At 30.8% G+C, this 13,048-nt stretch overlaps 2 protein-coding genes and 1 pseudogene across 2 annotated transcripts; 2 read left to right on the forward strand and 1 right to left on the reverse strand.

The window, feature by feature from the left end:
• The first annotated feature begins 222 nt into the window (after positions 1 to 222).
• On the forward strand, positions 223 to 902 carry LOC131648203 (protein transport protein Sec61 subunit beta-like). Its single transcript, XM_058917981.1, has one exon. The coding sequence runs from the start codon at positions 340 to 342 to the stop codon at positions 664 to 666; it is 327 nt and encodes a 108-aa protein (XP_058773964.1). The 5' UTR covers positions 223 to 339; the 3' UTR covers positions 667 to 902.
• An 8,036-nt stretch (positions 903 to 8,938) lies between these two features.
• On the forward strand, positions 8,939 to 11,251 carry LOC131653817 (syntaxin-71-like). The gene is made up of 9 exons (XM_058924109.1): positions 8,939 to 9,238; positions 9,364 to 9,489; positions 9,851 to 10,013; positions 10,104 to 10,189; positions 10,306 to 10,374; positions 10,477 to 10,521; positions 10,647 to 10,709; positions 10,789 to 10,865; positions 10,950 to 11,251. Exons 1-9 carry the CDS (start codon positions 9,083 to 9,085, stop codon positions 10,960 to 10,962), a joined length of 798 nt encoding a protein of 265 aa, XP_058780092.1. The 5' UTR covers positions 8,939 to 9,082; the 3' UTR covers positions 10,963 to 11,251.
• LOC131653816 (NAC transcription factor 32-like) lies at positions 11,221 to 12,767 on the reverse strand (annotated as a pseudogene).
• Between the last annotated feature and the right edge of the window lie 281 nt (positions 12,768 to 13,048).

Raw genomic sequence — 13,048 nt, forward strand, 5'->3', positions numbered from 1 at the left:
ACACTACTTCTATATATTTTATAATATATTTACGTTAAAAGAAATAACGAATGTACATAGTGATTTAACCATAATTTAATTGTGGGTTAAATCAACTAATATTTAAACTAAATTAACTACAGTTATGCACATAACTAATCAAATACCATATGAGTATGAAAAAATGTACATGTGTCCCTGAAATTATAATAATCGTTAGGATTAAACGCCACCTCATTCTTTAATTCAATTTGTACTATTTGTAAGCTTCTAGTCTAACCGTCCTCTTCTCAAGTCTTTTTTCACCCACTTTCCTTTCATTTTCCAATTCCACCAAATTCCTTCTCCCACTACTCCAACATGGCTAAAGGAGCATCTCAGTCTCAATCTTCAACCTCAACATCCTCCCGCCCCGGAGGCGGAGGAGGCGTCGTCGCTCCCCGCGGCTCCGCTGCCGCAACCGCCGGCATGCGCCGTCGCCGTGTCACCTCCGGAAACAGCACCGCCAGTGTCGCAGGTGGATCCAGTGGAAGCAACAACATGCTGAGATTCTACACGGACGATGCTCCGGGGCTGAAGATATCGCCGACGGTGGTTTTGGTCATGAGCCTCTGCTTCATCGGGTTCGTCACCGCGCTTCATGTGTTCGGGAAGCTTTATCGCTACAAAGCTGGCGGTGGTGTGTGATTGGGAGATCTGAATCTGGTAGTTTGGGTTTCGGATCTTGATCGATCTGTTTCTATAGCGCGTTGCTTTTGTTTCTCTGTTCTCTAATTAGAAACTGTTTTTCTTTTTAACTTTCCAAGCTTAATTTCACTGATCTTTGTTTTTTTTTTTGTTTTTGGTTTAGTTATATTGCAAGTTGATTTGCTACTTCTGTTTTTTTTTTCTTTCTCTCCTGGTTAATTTATGAGTTTGTTGAACGATTGCTGTAAATCTGGTTTTGGCATTAAATGTGATGAGTTCAATTAAATGAATGAAAATGAATATTTGTTTTTAATTAGTGATGCGATCAGCTAGGTGGTGTCATCTGAGTAGGGATCACATGTATGTTTTGTTTGAGAGGAAGGGGTCACTTGTAATTTTCGAAAAGGAAATTCAAGACTTAGTACCGTTGTTTATTTTTGGGTACAAACTTGTTAAATTGGAAAGCAATGTGATTACACAATGAAGATCGGGTTAGGATAGATAGGGAAGACAACGGGTCGGATTCAGGTTTCACATTATCCAAATTCGCACTCGAAATTGACACCCGAACTCAAATTTAAATACGGGTGGAAAAACAACACCCATGCTCACACTCGCTCGTTTCGGATTTTTTCACCCAAACCCGCACCCGTAACAAAAATACATTTTTTCTATAACTTTATATATATATATATATATATATATATATATATATATATATATATATATATATATATATATATATATATATATATATATATATAAAAGCGGATGTGATTTCGGATTTCGGGGGCGGGTTTCACACTATCTAAACCTGAAATATCGGGTGACACCCGAACTCAAAATCCAGTCAACTCGGATTTTCATCCGTTGACTCGGGTTCGAGTCCAAATAAGCCCCGCGGGTTTGGGTCAACTAGCTAGAACGGATTGAATCACATAGATTCTATTGTAGATAATTGTGTCAATATGTTGACACTCTTTTAAATAATTTAGTGTTTTATTTGATGCTGGGTCTTCTCAATGAGACTTGAGGCCTCTAAAACTAAAATAAATGAACTACACTCTTATATACTTTCCTTCTAAATTACAAATTAAGAGTCACTTTCTAACAAACAAGTAACTCCAAATTATGAGCCGCCTTGGTAATTTAATATTAATGATTATTTTTTCTAATATTATGATTTATTGTTTTCTTCTATCTTTTTAAATTTTATTCTTTTATTGGATTTTATTTAAATTTTATTGGTCTATGTCGTTAACAAAGGATAATTTTATAAAATTATGCATAATTTTTTATTATATAAAATATTTTTTAATATTCAGTATAATGGTGAGGCCTAGGCTATTCATTGTAATATTGCGCTAATTAGTTCAAATGAGTGTACACCAATGAAAATTTGTTAAATATAGTAAAATTTTAAACTACTTATCATAAAATTTTAAATTTCATATCAATCTAAAATCTTAAGATCTTAAGGTTTGTGATCTATGTAATTCTTATAATATTGGGGTAATTTATTTCTAAGACGTATATTAATAAAATTTTGTTACATAAAATAAAATTTTAAAATCACATATTAACCAAAAACCTACCAACACCTACGGTTGGTTAGACACCTCCAACGGGAGGTTCTTAGGTTGGTTCTCTATAGCAAATTTTTTTCTCTTTCCAATGCAATATAGTTGGACATCGGTGTAAATTTATACAACAGTTCTTACAAACATTTTTATATTAAAAAATTAAAAGTAGCGGTTGAAACGGCTAGTTGTTATTTTTTTTATTTTTTTAAACTTATGTTTCAATGAACTTTTTTTTATATTAAAAAATTAAAAGTAGTAGTTGAAACGGCTAGTTGTTTTATTTTCTTTTTTTTTAAAATTTTTTTTTAAACTTATGTTTCAATTATAAATGGAGTCTCTTAGAAAAAATTTACCCACACCAATTTTCTTTCACTTTCATTTTCATATTGTAGAATATGATTGTGGAAGACGAACGACATACATATGGAGGTAATTTTGATTACTCTTATGATAATGTGGATGACAACAACTTAACAATCGAAACATTTAACGGTCCTCATCCGAATCATGCAATAAAACTACAAAGAAGAGCAAGTATTCAATAAAAACAAGTTTATCGTCAACTTCAAGGAAATTTAGTCGAGTATATTTGGGAATGTTTTGGACATGTAGATGATGAAATTTAAGTTTAATTTACTATGTAATGTTATTTATTTTTATTGTTTTTAATTATATGTCATGTATTTGAGATTAATATTAATTATCATTTTAAATTATAAGTTTATTTTGAATTTTATGTATTTTATATCAATTTTAATTTAAATTTAAATTATTATTTTAATTGATATAAAATTTAATATGAATAAAATATTAATAAATAAAATAAAGTTGTGGGACCGAATATAAGTTCTTCATTGTACCATTGAAGTGAAAAAATAGTTGAGTTGCTTCAAACTGATGTGACTTAATAGGTCCTACAAGAAACTCAAAAATGGGTTCACAATTGGAGATGCTATGTATTCTTTCATTTTGTAAAGTGTTCAAAATCCTTTTCATTTATTCACATAACATCCTATTACTCAAAATCAAAATTAAATTACATATTTTTTCTTTGATTTAATTTTATTCTTTAAAATTATGTTATCTTAACATTTTTATATGTAATAAGATTTTATTTATACACGAGATAAATTATCTTAATTTTATAACTATAAGAGATAACAAAGAATTTACCTAATATAATTTAGAGGAAGTAAATTTAATTTATATACATTTTAAAAGAAACGATATCAAAATTAATATTAAAATTGAGGGAAATAACAATTTTTTCTTCATAATGGGTAACTATAAAAAATGAATAGTTATAGCTTTAAAATATAGGAAATTTCTTTACCCACCTCCCTCTTTTCTTGGTCACCTCTGGTGAAAAACCCAAAATACCCTCACTTCGGAAATGCATTTCCGAAACGCTTATTTTTTTTCAAAATTTGTCTTATTTCGGAAATACACTTCCGAAAATACGAATGGGAGGGGGGTGTCTTCGGATATACACTTCCGAATTTTTTTTGGGAGGGGGTGTCTTCGGATATACATTTCCGAAATATTCCAAGACCAAATTGGTCTTGGAATGTTTCGGATATACACTTATGAAAGAATTCAATAATTATTAAAAAATTAAAATCAAGGTGAATCAATACAATTAATAGGTATAAAATCAAGGTGAATCAATACAATTAATAGGTATAAAATTTCCTAAACAATTTTGAAGTTAAAAATTATTTTACTAACTTATATAAATCAAAAACATCTTAATTTCATAAGTAAATTTTGAATTATTTAAAATTAAATATAATATATAAATATAAATATAATATATATATTATAAATTAAAACACTCATTGTTTTAATTTTTATAATTATTATATAAATGTATAAATATATTTATAATTAATATATGATAATTATTATATAAATATATAATATTTTTTATAAATATATAGTAATTATTATAATTATTATATAAATATATAAATTAAAACACTCTTTTTTTTTAATTATTTTTGTAAATATATAAATATATAATAATTATTATAAATATATAAATATATAAATAAAAAATTATAACTCATTTTGTAAGTGAAATTATTTTAATTATTTTAATTAAAATTATTTTAAATTTTAAAATATGAATCAAAGTAGAAATATATAATAATTATTATTCATAACTCATGAATTATATAAAAATATATAATTATTATTATTCATTACTCATAAATTATATCAAATTTATGATAATTGAATTAATTAATATCCTAAAATTAATTTTTGGGATTTTTTTAGATTTTTTTTGTTGTTTCGGAGATGCATCTCCGAATTAGTCAAAATCCCAATTTTTGGGATTTTTTCGGAAATGCACTTCCGAAGTCTGGAAAAATTTAGAAAAAAAATATTTTGAAAATGCATTTCCGAAGCGGGGTAAAATGGGGTTTTCGCTGGGGTGACCCCCATAGGGAGGTGGGTAAAGAAAAAATCAAAATATATAAGAAGAGAAGAAACTAACACTTTCCTATTTTTTGAAAATAGATTATTTAATATATTGAAAATTAAAATAATTGGTTTTTGTAATTTTTTTTAATTTAATATTCTTAAAAATATATTTAGAACACTCGTTAGTATGATTCTTTAGAAGTTTGTAATTTCATCTCCTTCTGAGTTCTTTATCGAATTTTTTAATCGAGATTGAGTATTCCTAATACTTTTTCTAATCTAATTTTTGCTTAAAAAAAGTATGACCCTTTATTTAATTTTTTTGAATTTTTATTTTCTCATATTTTCATATGTTCAGTTGTGTGATACTAATATTTTTTTATAGGAAAACATATTGGCCTATCCTTCGTCGACTTTATATATTTTGATTTGAATTTTGTTTTGACATTTTGTTTAAGTTATTTTCTCAAATAAAGGTCTCATTTATTATTTTGAAAAAAAGAAAAATTGATATAAATGAGAGATAATTTAACATGATAAATGTTAAATACATGTTAAATATTTATGTTTAGAAATATGTTTTTTAAGATATTGTCTATGAGAAACGAATTTGTAAGTCATAAAAGCCTAATTTTTTTTTAAATATAAAAAATAAAATAATATGTTAGGTAACATCTAGAAATCTAGAATGAACCATCTAGTAAGTGGTTCATCGGTGCACCATTTTTATATAACTTTGGATGTATTTAAAGGGTTCAGACAATTTAGAAAAAAATAGATCATATAATTTTACTTATGCAATTACTCGTTCCATCTTCTCTCTTCTCTCTCATCTCTTACCATCGGTTTAGATTCAAGATCAACTTCTCTTTTCTTAAAATCCAAATTTGCCTCAAACCATATCTACTACTTCTCTGCCATCCATCCCTTATTGTTGCACCAATTCATCTTCCTTATCAATATTCTTCTGCTTTAGAAGTTGTAGAACTATAATAATAGAATATGATAATGTGATGAGATTGCCATTACTTTTCATAATATCCTTCAATTATTTTTAAAATTGATCATATTAATTGTGATATTTTACATTAGTGTGTTTGGATTACTTTCACTTTTACATACGGTTTACAACAATTGCATGATACTTCTTGCTGCAACTGGTTCAATAAATGAGCTTCACACCTATACCCTCCGTTTTTTATTATAAGTCGCTTTAGACGTTTCACACATATTAAGAAAAATAATAATTGTTGTATGAAAATGAGAAATTATAAAAGTTTTTACAAAATTATCCTTCATTAATGACATGTGGAAGATAAATTTATATAATTGAAAGGAGAGAGAATAATAAATATTTAAGGATATAATAGGAAAAATAGCATTAATTATTCATTGGAATTGTAAAGCGACTTATATTAAAATACAATTTTTTTTTTTCAAAACGACTTATAATAAAAAACGGAGGGAGTATAAGATTTATGCAATTGTTCATTTAACAGTAATCTCATTAATTAGAATTTTAAATTCAACATTTGAGACATTTATTTGTAAACATAAAATCAATAATTCACTATGGGTGTGTTTGGATCGGCGGTGGCCATAATTGATTCGGAGAGAATTGCGTTTGATATAATTGATTTCAATAGAATTGAGTTTAGAAGAATTGATTTATGTTTGGATACAATGATATAGAAGTGATTGTTATCAATTAATGTTATTTGGATAGTTTTAGCAAAATTGATTTTAAGTTGTATAATTATTAAAATGGTAATAAATTCTAATACAAATAAAAAAGAGTGAAGGTCCATTTTAGTTCCTCACAAAAACTGCAGATGTCAGATTAGTCCCTGAGAATAAAAAAGTCTCTATTAAATCCTTTACAAAATTTAACCGAGTCATATTAGTCCCTCTACTAATATTTTTTTAAACCCTTTTTTTCTCTTACTTTTGAACCGTGACTGGACCACCAATGAAGTTTCATTTTAGTCCCACACAAAAAAAGTCTTTAGGTTACCTAGTATACCTAATTGTTCATTAAATACTTTGTTATCATCAAAACTTAAGGAATATGGTATAAATCAAATTTCTTTCTAACATATATCATGTGTATTATTTTCGCCAAAAAAATTATTTACATAAGTAAGAAATTATCTAAATCACACCAACAACAGAACTAAATCTTCCTAAAAGATCGTTAACAACTGAAACAATAACAGCACCTAATACACAAGAATCCATAACAAGAAAAACCGTACCCACTCATGATAATAAACACAACAAAAAAGAACATCATGGTATCACGACGATTTATCTACAATCCTTTCAAAAATAATTTCAAATCAACCATCGTAAAATAGGAGTCCAGTCACGGTTTAAAAATAGGAAAAAATCGTTTGAAAAAAAATATTAAAAGAGGGATTAACATGACTTAGTTAAATTTTGTAAGGGATTAAATAGAGATTTTTTTTTCTCAAGGACTAATTTGGACTCCCTTTTTTGTGAGAGACTAAAATGAGTCTTCACTGGCAGTCCAATCACGGTTCAAAAGTAAGAAAAAACCCGGTTTAAAAAAAATATTAGTAAAGGGACTAATATGTCTCGGTTAAATTTTGTAAGGGATTTAATTAAGACTTTTTCTTTCTCAGGGACTAATCTGACCTCTGCAATTTTTGTGAGGGACTAAAATGGACATTCACTCTAAAAAAAATAATTGATAAAAATTAAAGAGGGTAAAGAAGGAAAATTTAAAAGAATTGTAATAAATAATATATAATAAATATAAAATTGATTTTACTAAACTCAAAAGCTAGGAATTGTAGCTTCTAGTTGAATTGCTTTTGGAGGAGGAGAATTAATTTTGAAAAAATATCCAAATAAAAAAATAACTAATTTTCAAGTTGAAGTGGGATAGAAGTGTTTTTTGGGATTGTAGAAGCCAATCCAAATATCCACTTTGTAATAATGTACAAAGATGGGTAGGTATAAGAATCAACATAGAAGGAAGAAGAATTAACATATCGTTTAGAGAAAGTGTTATTACATATGTTTATCACCACTTGCAGAGGTGGAAAAAAGCCTTTGAAGATAAAATTATTTTTTTACTAAGAAGTTGAAAAAGAGAACAAATATATATAACAACTTGATATGTAAATGGAACATTAATTTGTTTTTTCTTGAGAATAAAGATGAGATAACCATGAACATTGTTTAGAGAGAGAAATATGGTTAAAAGAAAAAAGAATGTGATTCTAAGAGATCGGATCTAGTACAATACTGAGTAATGAAATCATGGGGAATCATTAAAACTAAAGGTTACAATTAGATCTGTCAAATGGCCGGCCCGGCCCAGCCCGTTTCGGCCCGGTAGGCCAACGTCTTTTAATGGGCTGGCCCGGCTCAGCCCAATTGCAAAATGGGCCACATAAAATGGGCCCGACCCATTTTTCAAAGCCCCGTGCGGCCCGATGGGCCAGCCCGACCCATATTTCAATATTTAATTTTAATTTTATAAAAAGGATGTAATGGATAAATACAATACAACATAGGTAAAAAGTAATCATAAACGTATGTAAGTGATGTTTAAAATATTTATCCATAAATATATATGAATACCACAAAATCATCCATGTAAAAGTATAAATTAACTTAATATTATCACAAATACTTATTAAATTTTCTCTACATCTCACAACCATTTCCTTGATCACATCATTTTGAAAATATATCTTGATCCTCTTTAATTTTTCTTTATGACTTGAAAACACATTTATAAAATCATATCTTATCTCAATCTTTTTTCTCTAAAATTTACCAAAATCTTTTTTTAATGGGCCAGCCCAAAACCCGCTTGGCCCGGCCCAGCCCATAAAAAACATAGGCCCGGTGGGCTGGGCCAAAAAGACAGGGTTGTGTTTTTTTAAGGTATTTTGCGGCCCGGCCCGCGCTAAATTATAGGGCTTATGGGCCGGCCCAATGGATCGAGCTCATTTTGACAGCTCTAGTTACAATTAATGGTCTATAGGTGAGAGACTTTATAGAGCCCTCATTATAGAAGTCATCAATAGGTATATTACTATTTTCTTTTGAATCAATATTTTTTATTTTTTTGATTTTCGAAGACAACCAAAAATAAAATTTAGGATAAAAGAAAAGAAAAATTAAAATAGCACCAAATAACAAATATTTGAATCATGGGATGAAAGGGAAGGCAAAGAAATATGGAAAATGGAAGAATCTATATATTTGTTTGTTAGTTGTCAATGCTGTCATACCGTTCTATACGCTCAACTTCTCATCTCCGTTCGAGATGGAACACTTTCCACTAACAGAAAACCAAAGACAAACAACAACCTCAACATTCTCCTAATTTTTCTCAAACTCTTTTCCGAGGAGAACCAACCCCAACAATGACCGTCATCGACATTCTCTTCCGTGTCGACGCCGTCTGCAAAAAATACGACAAATACGACATTGACAAACAGCGTGAACTCAACGCTTACGGTGATGACGCCTTCGCCCGTCTCTACGCCGCCGTCGATTCCACCATTCAACAGGCCCTCATTGTTCGTATCTCAAACCCCATTTGTTTGATCGTGCAAAGTTTTTATCTTTACGCTTCGAAAATGTTGTCTGATTATGAAAATGATAACCCTTTTGAGTTTTGATAATTTGGTTGTTTGAAATGTAGAAATCTGAGGCTGCTACCAAGGAGAATAATAGAGCAGCTGCTGCGGCTATGAATGCTGAGGTTCGTAGAGCCAAGGGGAGATTGATGGATGAAGTTCCTAAACTCCGAAAACTCGTTAATAAGAAGGTATAAGTATAAGCATTGTTTCTTTTTTTTTTTTTTAACATGAATCATGAATTCGCTGTAGCACCGACACCTCTGGAAAAAAAAGTATGTCTGGACCAGTGTCGGTGTCTATAACCGACATTGACCATTGTGATTACATTTAATTTATTCGTTCTTTCAAGTTATTATCAATGTGTCAGTGTGGATGTCGTGTTTCTGGTGTCCGTGGTTTATAGATTATGATCAATATAAAATCTAGCATTTGAGGGGCGTATTATTGTTTCTATATCTGTTAGTTTTTGATGCATTAAGTATTAGCATTCAAAAAATTGCGGTTAAATATGGTTGATGCAATAGCGATTGTGGATGAAATTGGTTACAGGTTAAGGGTCTAACAAAGGAAGACATAGCCATTCGACAAGATCTTGTTGACGTATTGCCAGAAAGAATCCAAGCAATACCGGATGGTATTACATCTGCTGCTAATCAGACAGGAGGATGGGCGGCTACTTCGTCTCATCCGCATATCAAGTTCGATACACCAGGTGAGGTGATCAGTGTTGCAGACATTAAATACATTTTATAGAGACGTTTGAATTTTGAAATAACGTTGCTTGCTTTCGTTTTGACCGTAGAGGGACATATTGGCAGTGATTATTTCAATCCAAGTGAAGAATCCAGTCAGTTTCGATCAGAATATGAATTGCGCAAGATGAAACAGGTCTGCTAGAATTCTGCTTTGCTTCACTTTGGTGTCTATGATAAAGCAAAAAGGATATGAGTTTTGTAGCTATTATTACTGTCATTCATGAATGGTTCTGATTTTGATTTCTGCAGGATGAAGGGCTTGATATCATATCAGAAGGATTGGATACTTTGAAAAATCTAGCACATGATATGAATGAGGTTGGTGATGAATCTTGTTTTACTAGTAGTTCCATTTGAAAATTGTTGGATTTTAAGAGGATAATCATTTTCTATCTTTTTTCCCTCCTCAACTATGCTCAGGAATTAGATCGACAAGTTCCTTTAATGGATGAAATCGACACAAAGGTAAAAAAAAAGTTGTTAATTCGATCTTTCTTTTCTATTTTGAAATAAATAAGTTTAAAAAATAATATTGTAAGTATGTCATAGATACATTACAAGGTGCTTTTGTGCTTGGCCTGATTATACAGGTGGATAAAGCAACAAGTGATGTGAGAAACACTAACTTACGGCTGAAGAAAACTCTCACCGAGGTAACTGACACGATAATTGCACTCTCTGCATGAAAATTTGCAAGTTTCTATTGAAATGTTAAATTTGTTTCATCTCCAGTTGAGGTCCAGTCGAAATTTCTGCATCGACATCACTCTAATGTGCGTTCTTCTTGGAATCGTTATGTATTTATACAAGTAAGTCCTGTATCCAACTCCTGGTCACCGAGTATTCCGATTCAAAACATGGTTGGTGACAACAATATCTTCTTTTTGTTTCAGTGCACTGAGGTAACTTGATCCCAAACTTTCCCTTGTTGTGTCGGTTCTGCTACATTGCATCCTTACACTATTTAAGAGCTTTCTGACTAATTTTCGAATTGCTCGGCTGCTGGAGGATTTCGACATACATATTATCAATGTATCATGTAACTCTCTGATCAATTGATGTATTTAAAGGGATACATATAAATTACACATAATCTACAAACGTTCAGTATGATTTTATTGAAATAACACACAGCTCGTGTCGGTTGGAGGAATAGAAATGGTATTTACAACTTGTCATTGCTAAGTAGGGTACAAGGAATTTCATGAATACATGGAAACTTCTATATCTAGTTATTCGCCATATGTTTCACGTAGAAATAATCATAACATTGCATAAAGAAATAGAGCAATAATTCACATGAACTTTTGAAGCCTATCGTCATTTTTCGAATTTCATCCCTGCTGATATCTTTCTGCAAAGGTTAATTCGTTTAGCTTTTGAAAATCGATGCTTGGAGATTTCTCTATTTTGTTCTCAATGTTGAATTTGCTATTAAAAGAAATGAGATTTTCCAACTGTTCATCATCCTCATTGAATTTTCTTTTCAGTGGGTTGAAGTAACATTCCAAAGAAGGGATTGTAGTTTGAGAATTCATTTTATCGAAACTTTCTTCATAAACCGAAGTTAGATTGTTGCTTCGCATTCCCTTAAAGCTCAAACTTGACATGTTCTCAGTTGGAGGTATAACTCCTCCAACAAGAATAGATGCTATGATCTGATAATCTTTGTATTGATAATCTGTGATCATGTCAGCTCGAAACGCTGGCTTCGTTTGGTCTTCTTCACCGTCCCGTAGGTTTACTGGTATGCTTGGTTCACAATGATTCTCTTGATTTTCAGATATATTCTTCGATGAGTAGCCTCTATGTCGAACCCGACATAATACCCAGTCATCCAACTGTAACAGCAGAAACATGCTTATCATTGCATTAAGTTCAAGGACTATGAAATAACTTATCAATAAGCACTTATATAATAAAGGCTTTTGTTTACTCGAAAACTTACCCGCATGGAACCTTTTAGTCTGAACGTTTTCGTGGTTGTGTCAACCAACCTATACTCATTCATGATCCAATCTGTCTTACCACCCTTAGGAGGCCTACCCGAATAAAACACAAGAGCTTTCTTGACTCCTATATGCTTTAATCCGCAAGACGAAATAATCGGCTTATCAGTTCCAGTTGCCTTCCAGTATCCGGAAGCTGCTGTTCTGTTTGGCCTTAATCCGTTCGGATACTTTCGGTCTCTCGGGCTAAAGAAAAACCATTCTTCTTCTCCAAACAAAGACTTGTCTGCATAATCATCACAAGTAAAAGCAAAACAAAAACACTTATCTGAACTATAATATGATAAACACAAAGAAAGTGAAAGAACATACTTGGTAACTCCCATGGATTATATTTATAGAGATCAATCTCGGCTATAATAGACGCAGGAAGCGGACGCGATTTGATTTTGTTTTGCAAGTAATGAACTATGAGTTCTTCATCAGAAGGATGGAATCTAAAACCGGGCGGAAAATTGTAATCGGATTTGGAACCCTTTTGTTCTCCCTCCATCAAAGAATTTTATGCCTTGTTCTTGACAAAGGAATCAAAAAGTACCGGTAATACCTATTTAGATTGGTTTAAATAAGAGAGTAAAGTGTTTTTGGCATTATACATGGTTTTAGTCCCATGCAGATGCTGAAACATTATGGAGAGGAATTAATTGGTTGCATGTAAAGGTTGAGAGGAAAAAACAGTGTAATAAACCAATTTGGCTTTATTCAATAAGTTGACATTATCTTCTTAACACCTCATCGGCATAATGTATAGTGGTTTTCTGTTATAAGTTGAGATTTTGGCATGATGTTGTGTAGTCACTTTCCTATGGTAAGTGCACAAAGTGCTAAAGAAAAAAATGTTACCTGATTAATCACTGAAGAGAAGTTACTTGTTTAATTGCATTGCATAATAAATAAGAGCAATTTAACAGCCTCTGATGGTGACTTCTTAAATAATGTTATACTACTATTGCTTTTGAGAAAAACTTGTCAAATGGAGAATT

This window comes from Vicia villosa, linkage group LG2, assembly GCF_029867415.1.
Source record: "Vicia villosa cultivar HV-30 ecotype Madison, WI linkage group LG2, Vvil1.0, whole genome shotgun sequence".
Lineage (NCBI taxonomy): Eukaryota > Viridiplantae > Streptophyta > Magnoliopsida > Fabales > Fabaceae > Vicia > Vicia villosa.

Excerpts from the sequence above, each read along its gene's own strand:
- LOC131653817 (XM_058924109.1), top strand. The coding sequence starts at position 9,083 with ATGACCGTCATCGACATTCTCTTCCGTGTCGACGCCGTCTGCAAAAAA. Across the intron at positions 9,239-9,363 it reads CCATTCAACAGGCCCTCATT|AAATCTGAGGCTGCTACCAA; the intron begins GTTCGTATCTCA and ends TTTGAAATGTAG. Across the intron at positions 10,375-10,476 it reads TAGCACATGATATGAATGAG|GAATTAGATCGACAAGTTCC; the intron begins GTTGGTGATGAA and ends AACTATGCTCAG.
- LOC131648203 (XM_058917981.1), top strand. The coding sequence starts at position 340 with ATGGCTAAAGGAGCATCTCAGTCTCAATCTTCAACCTCAACATCCTCC.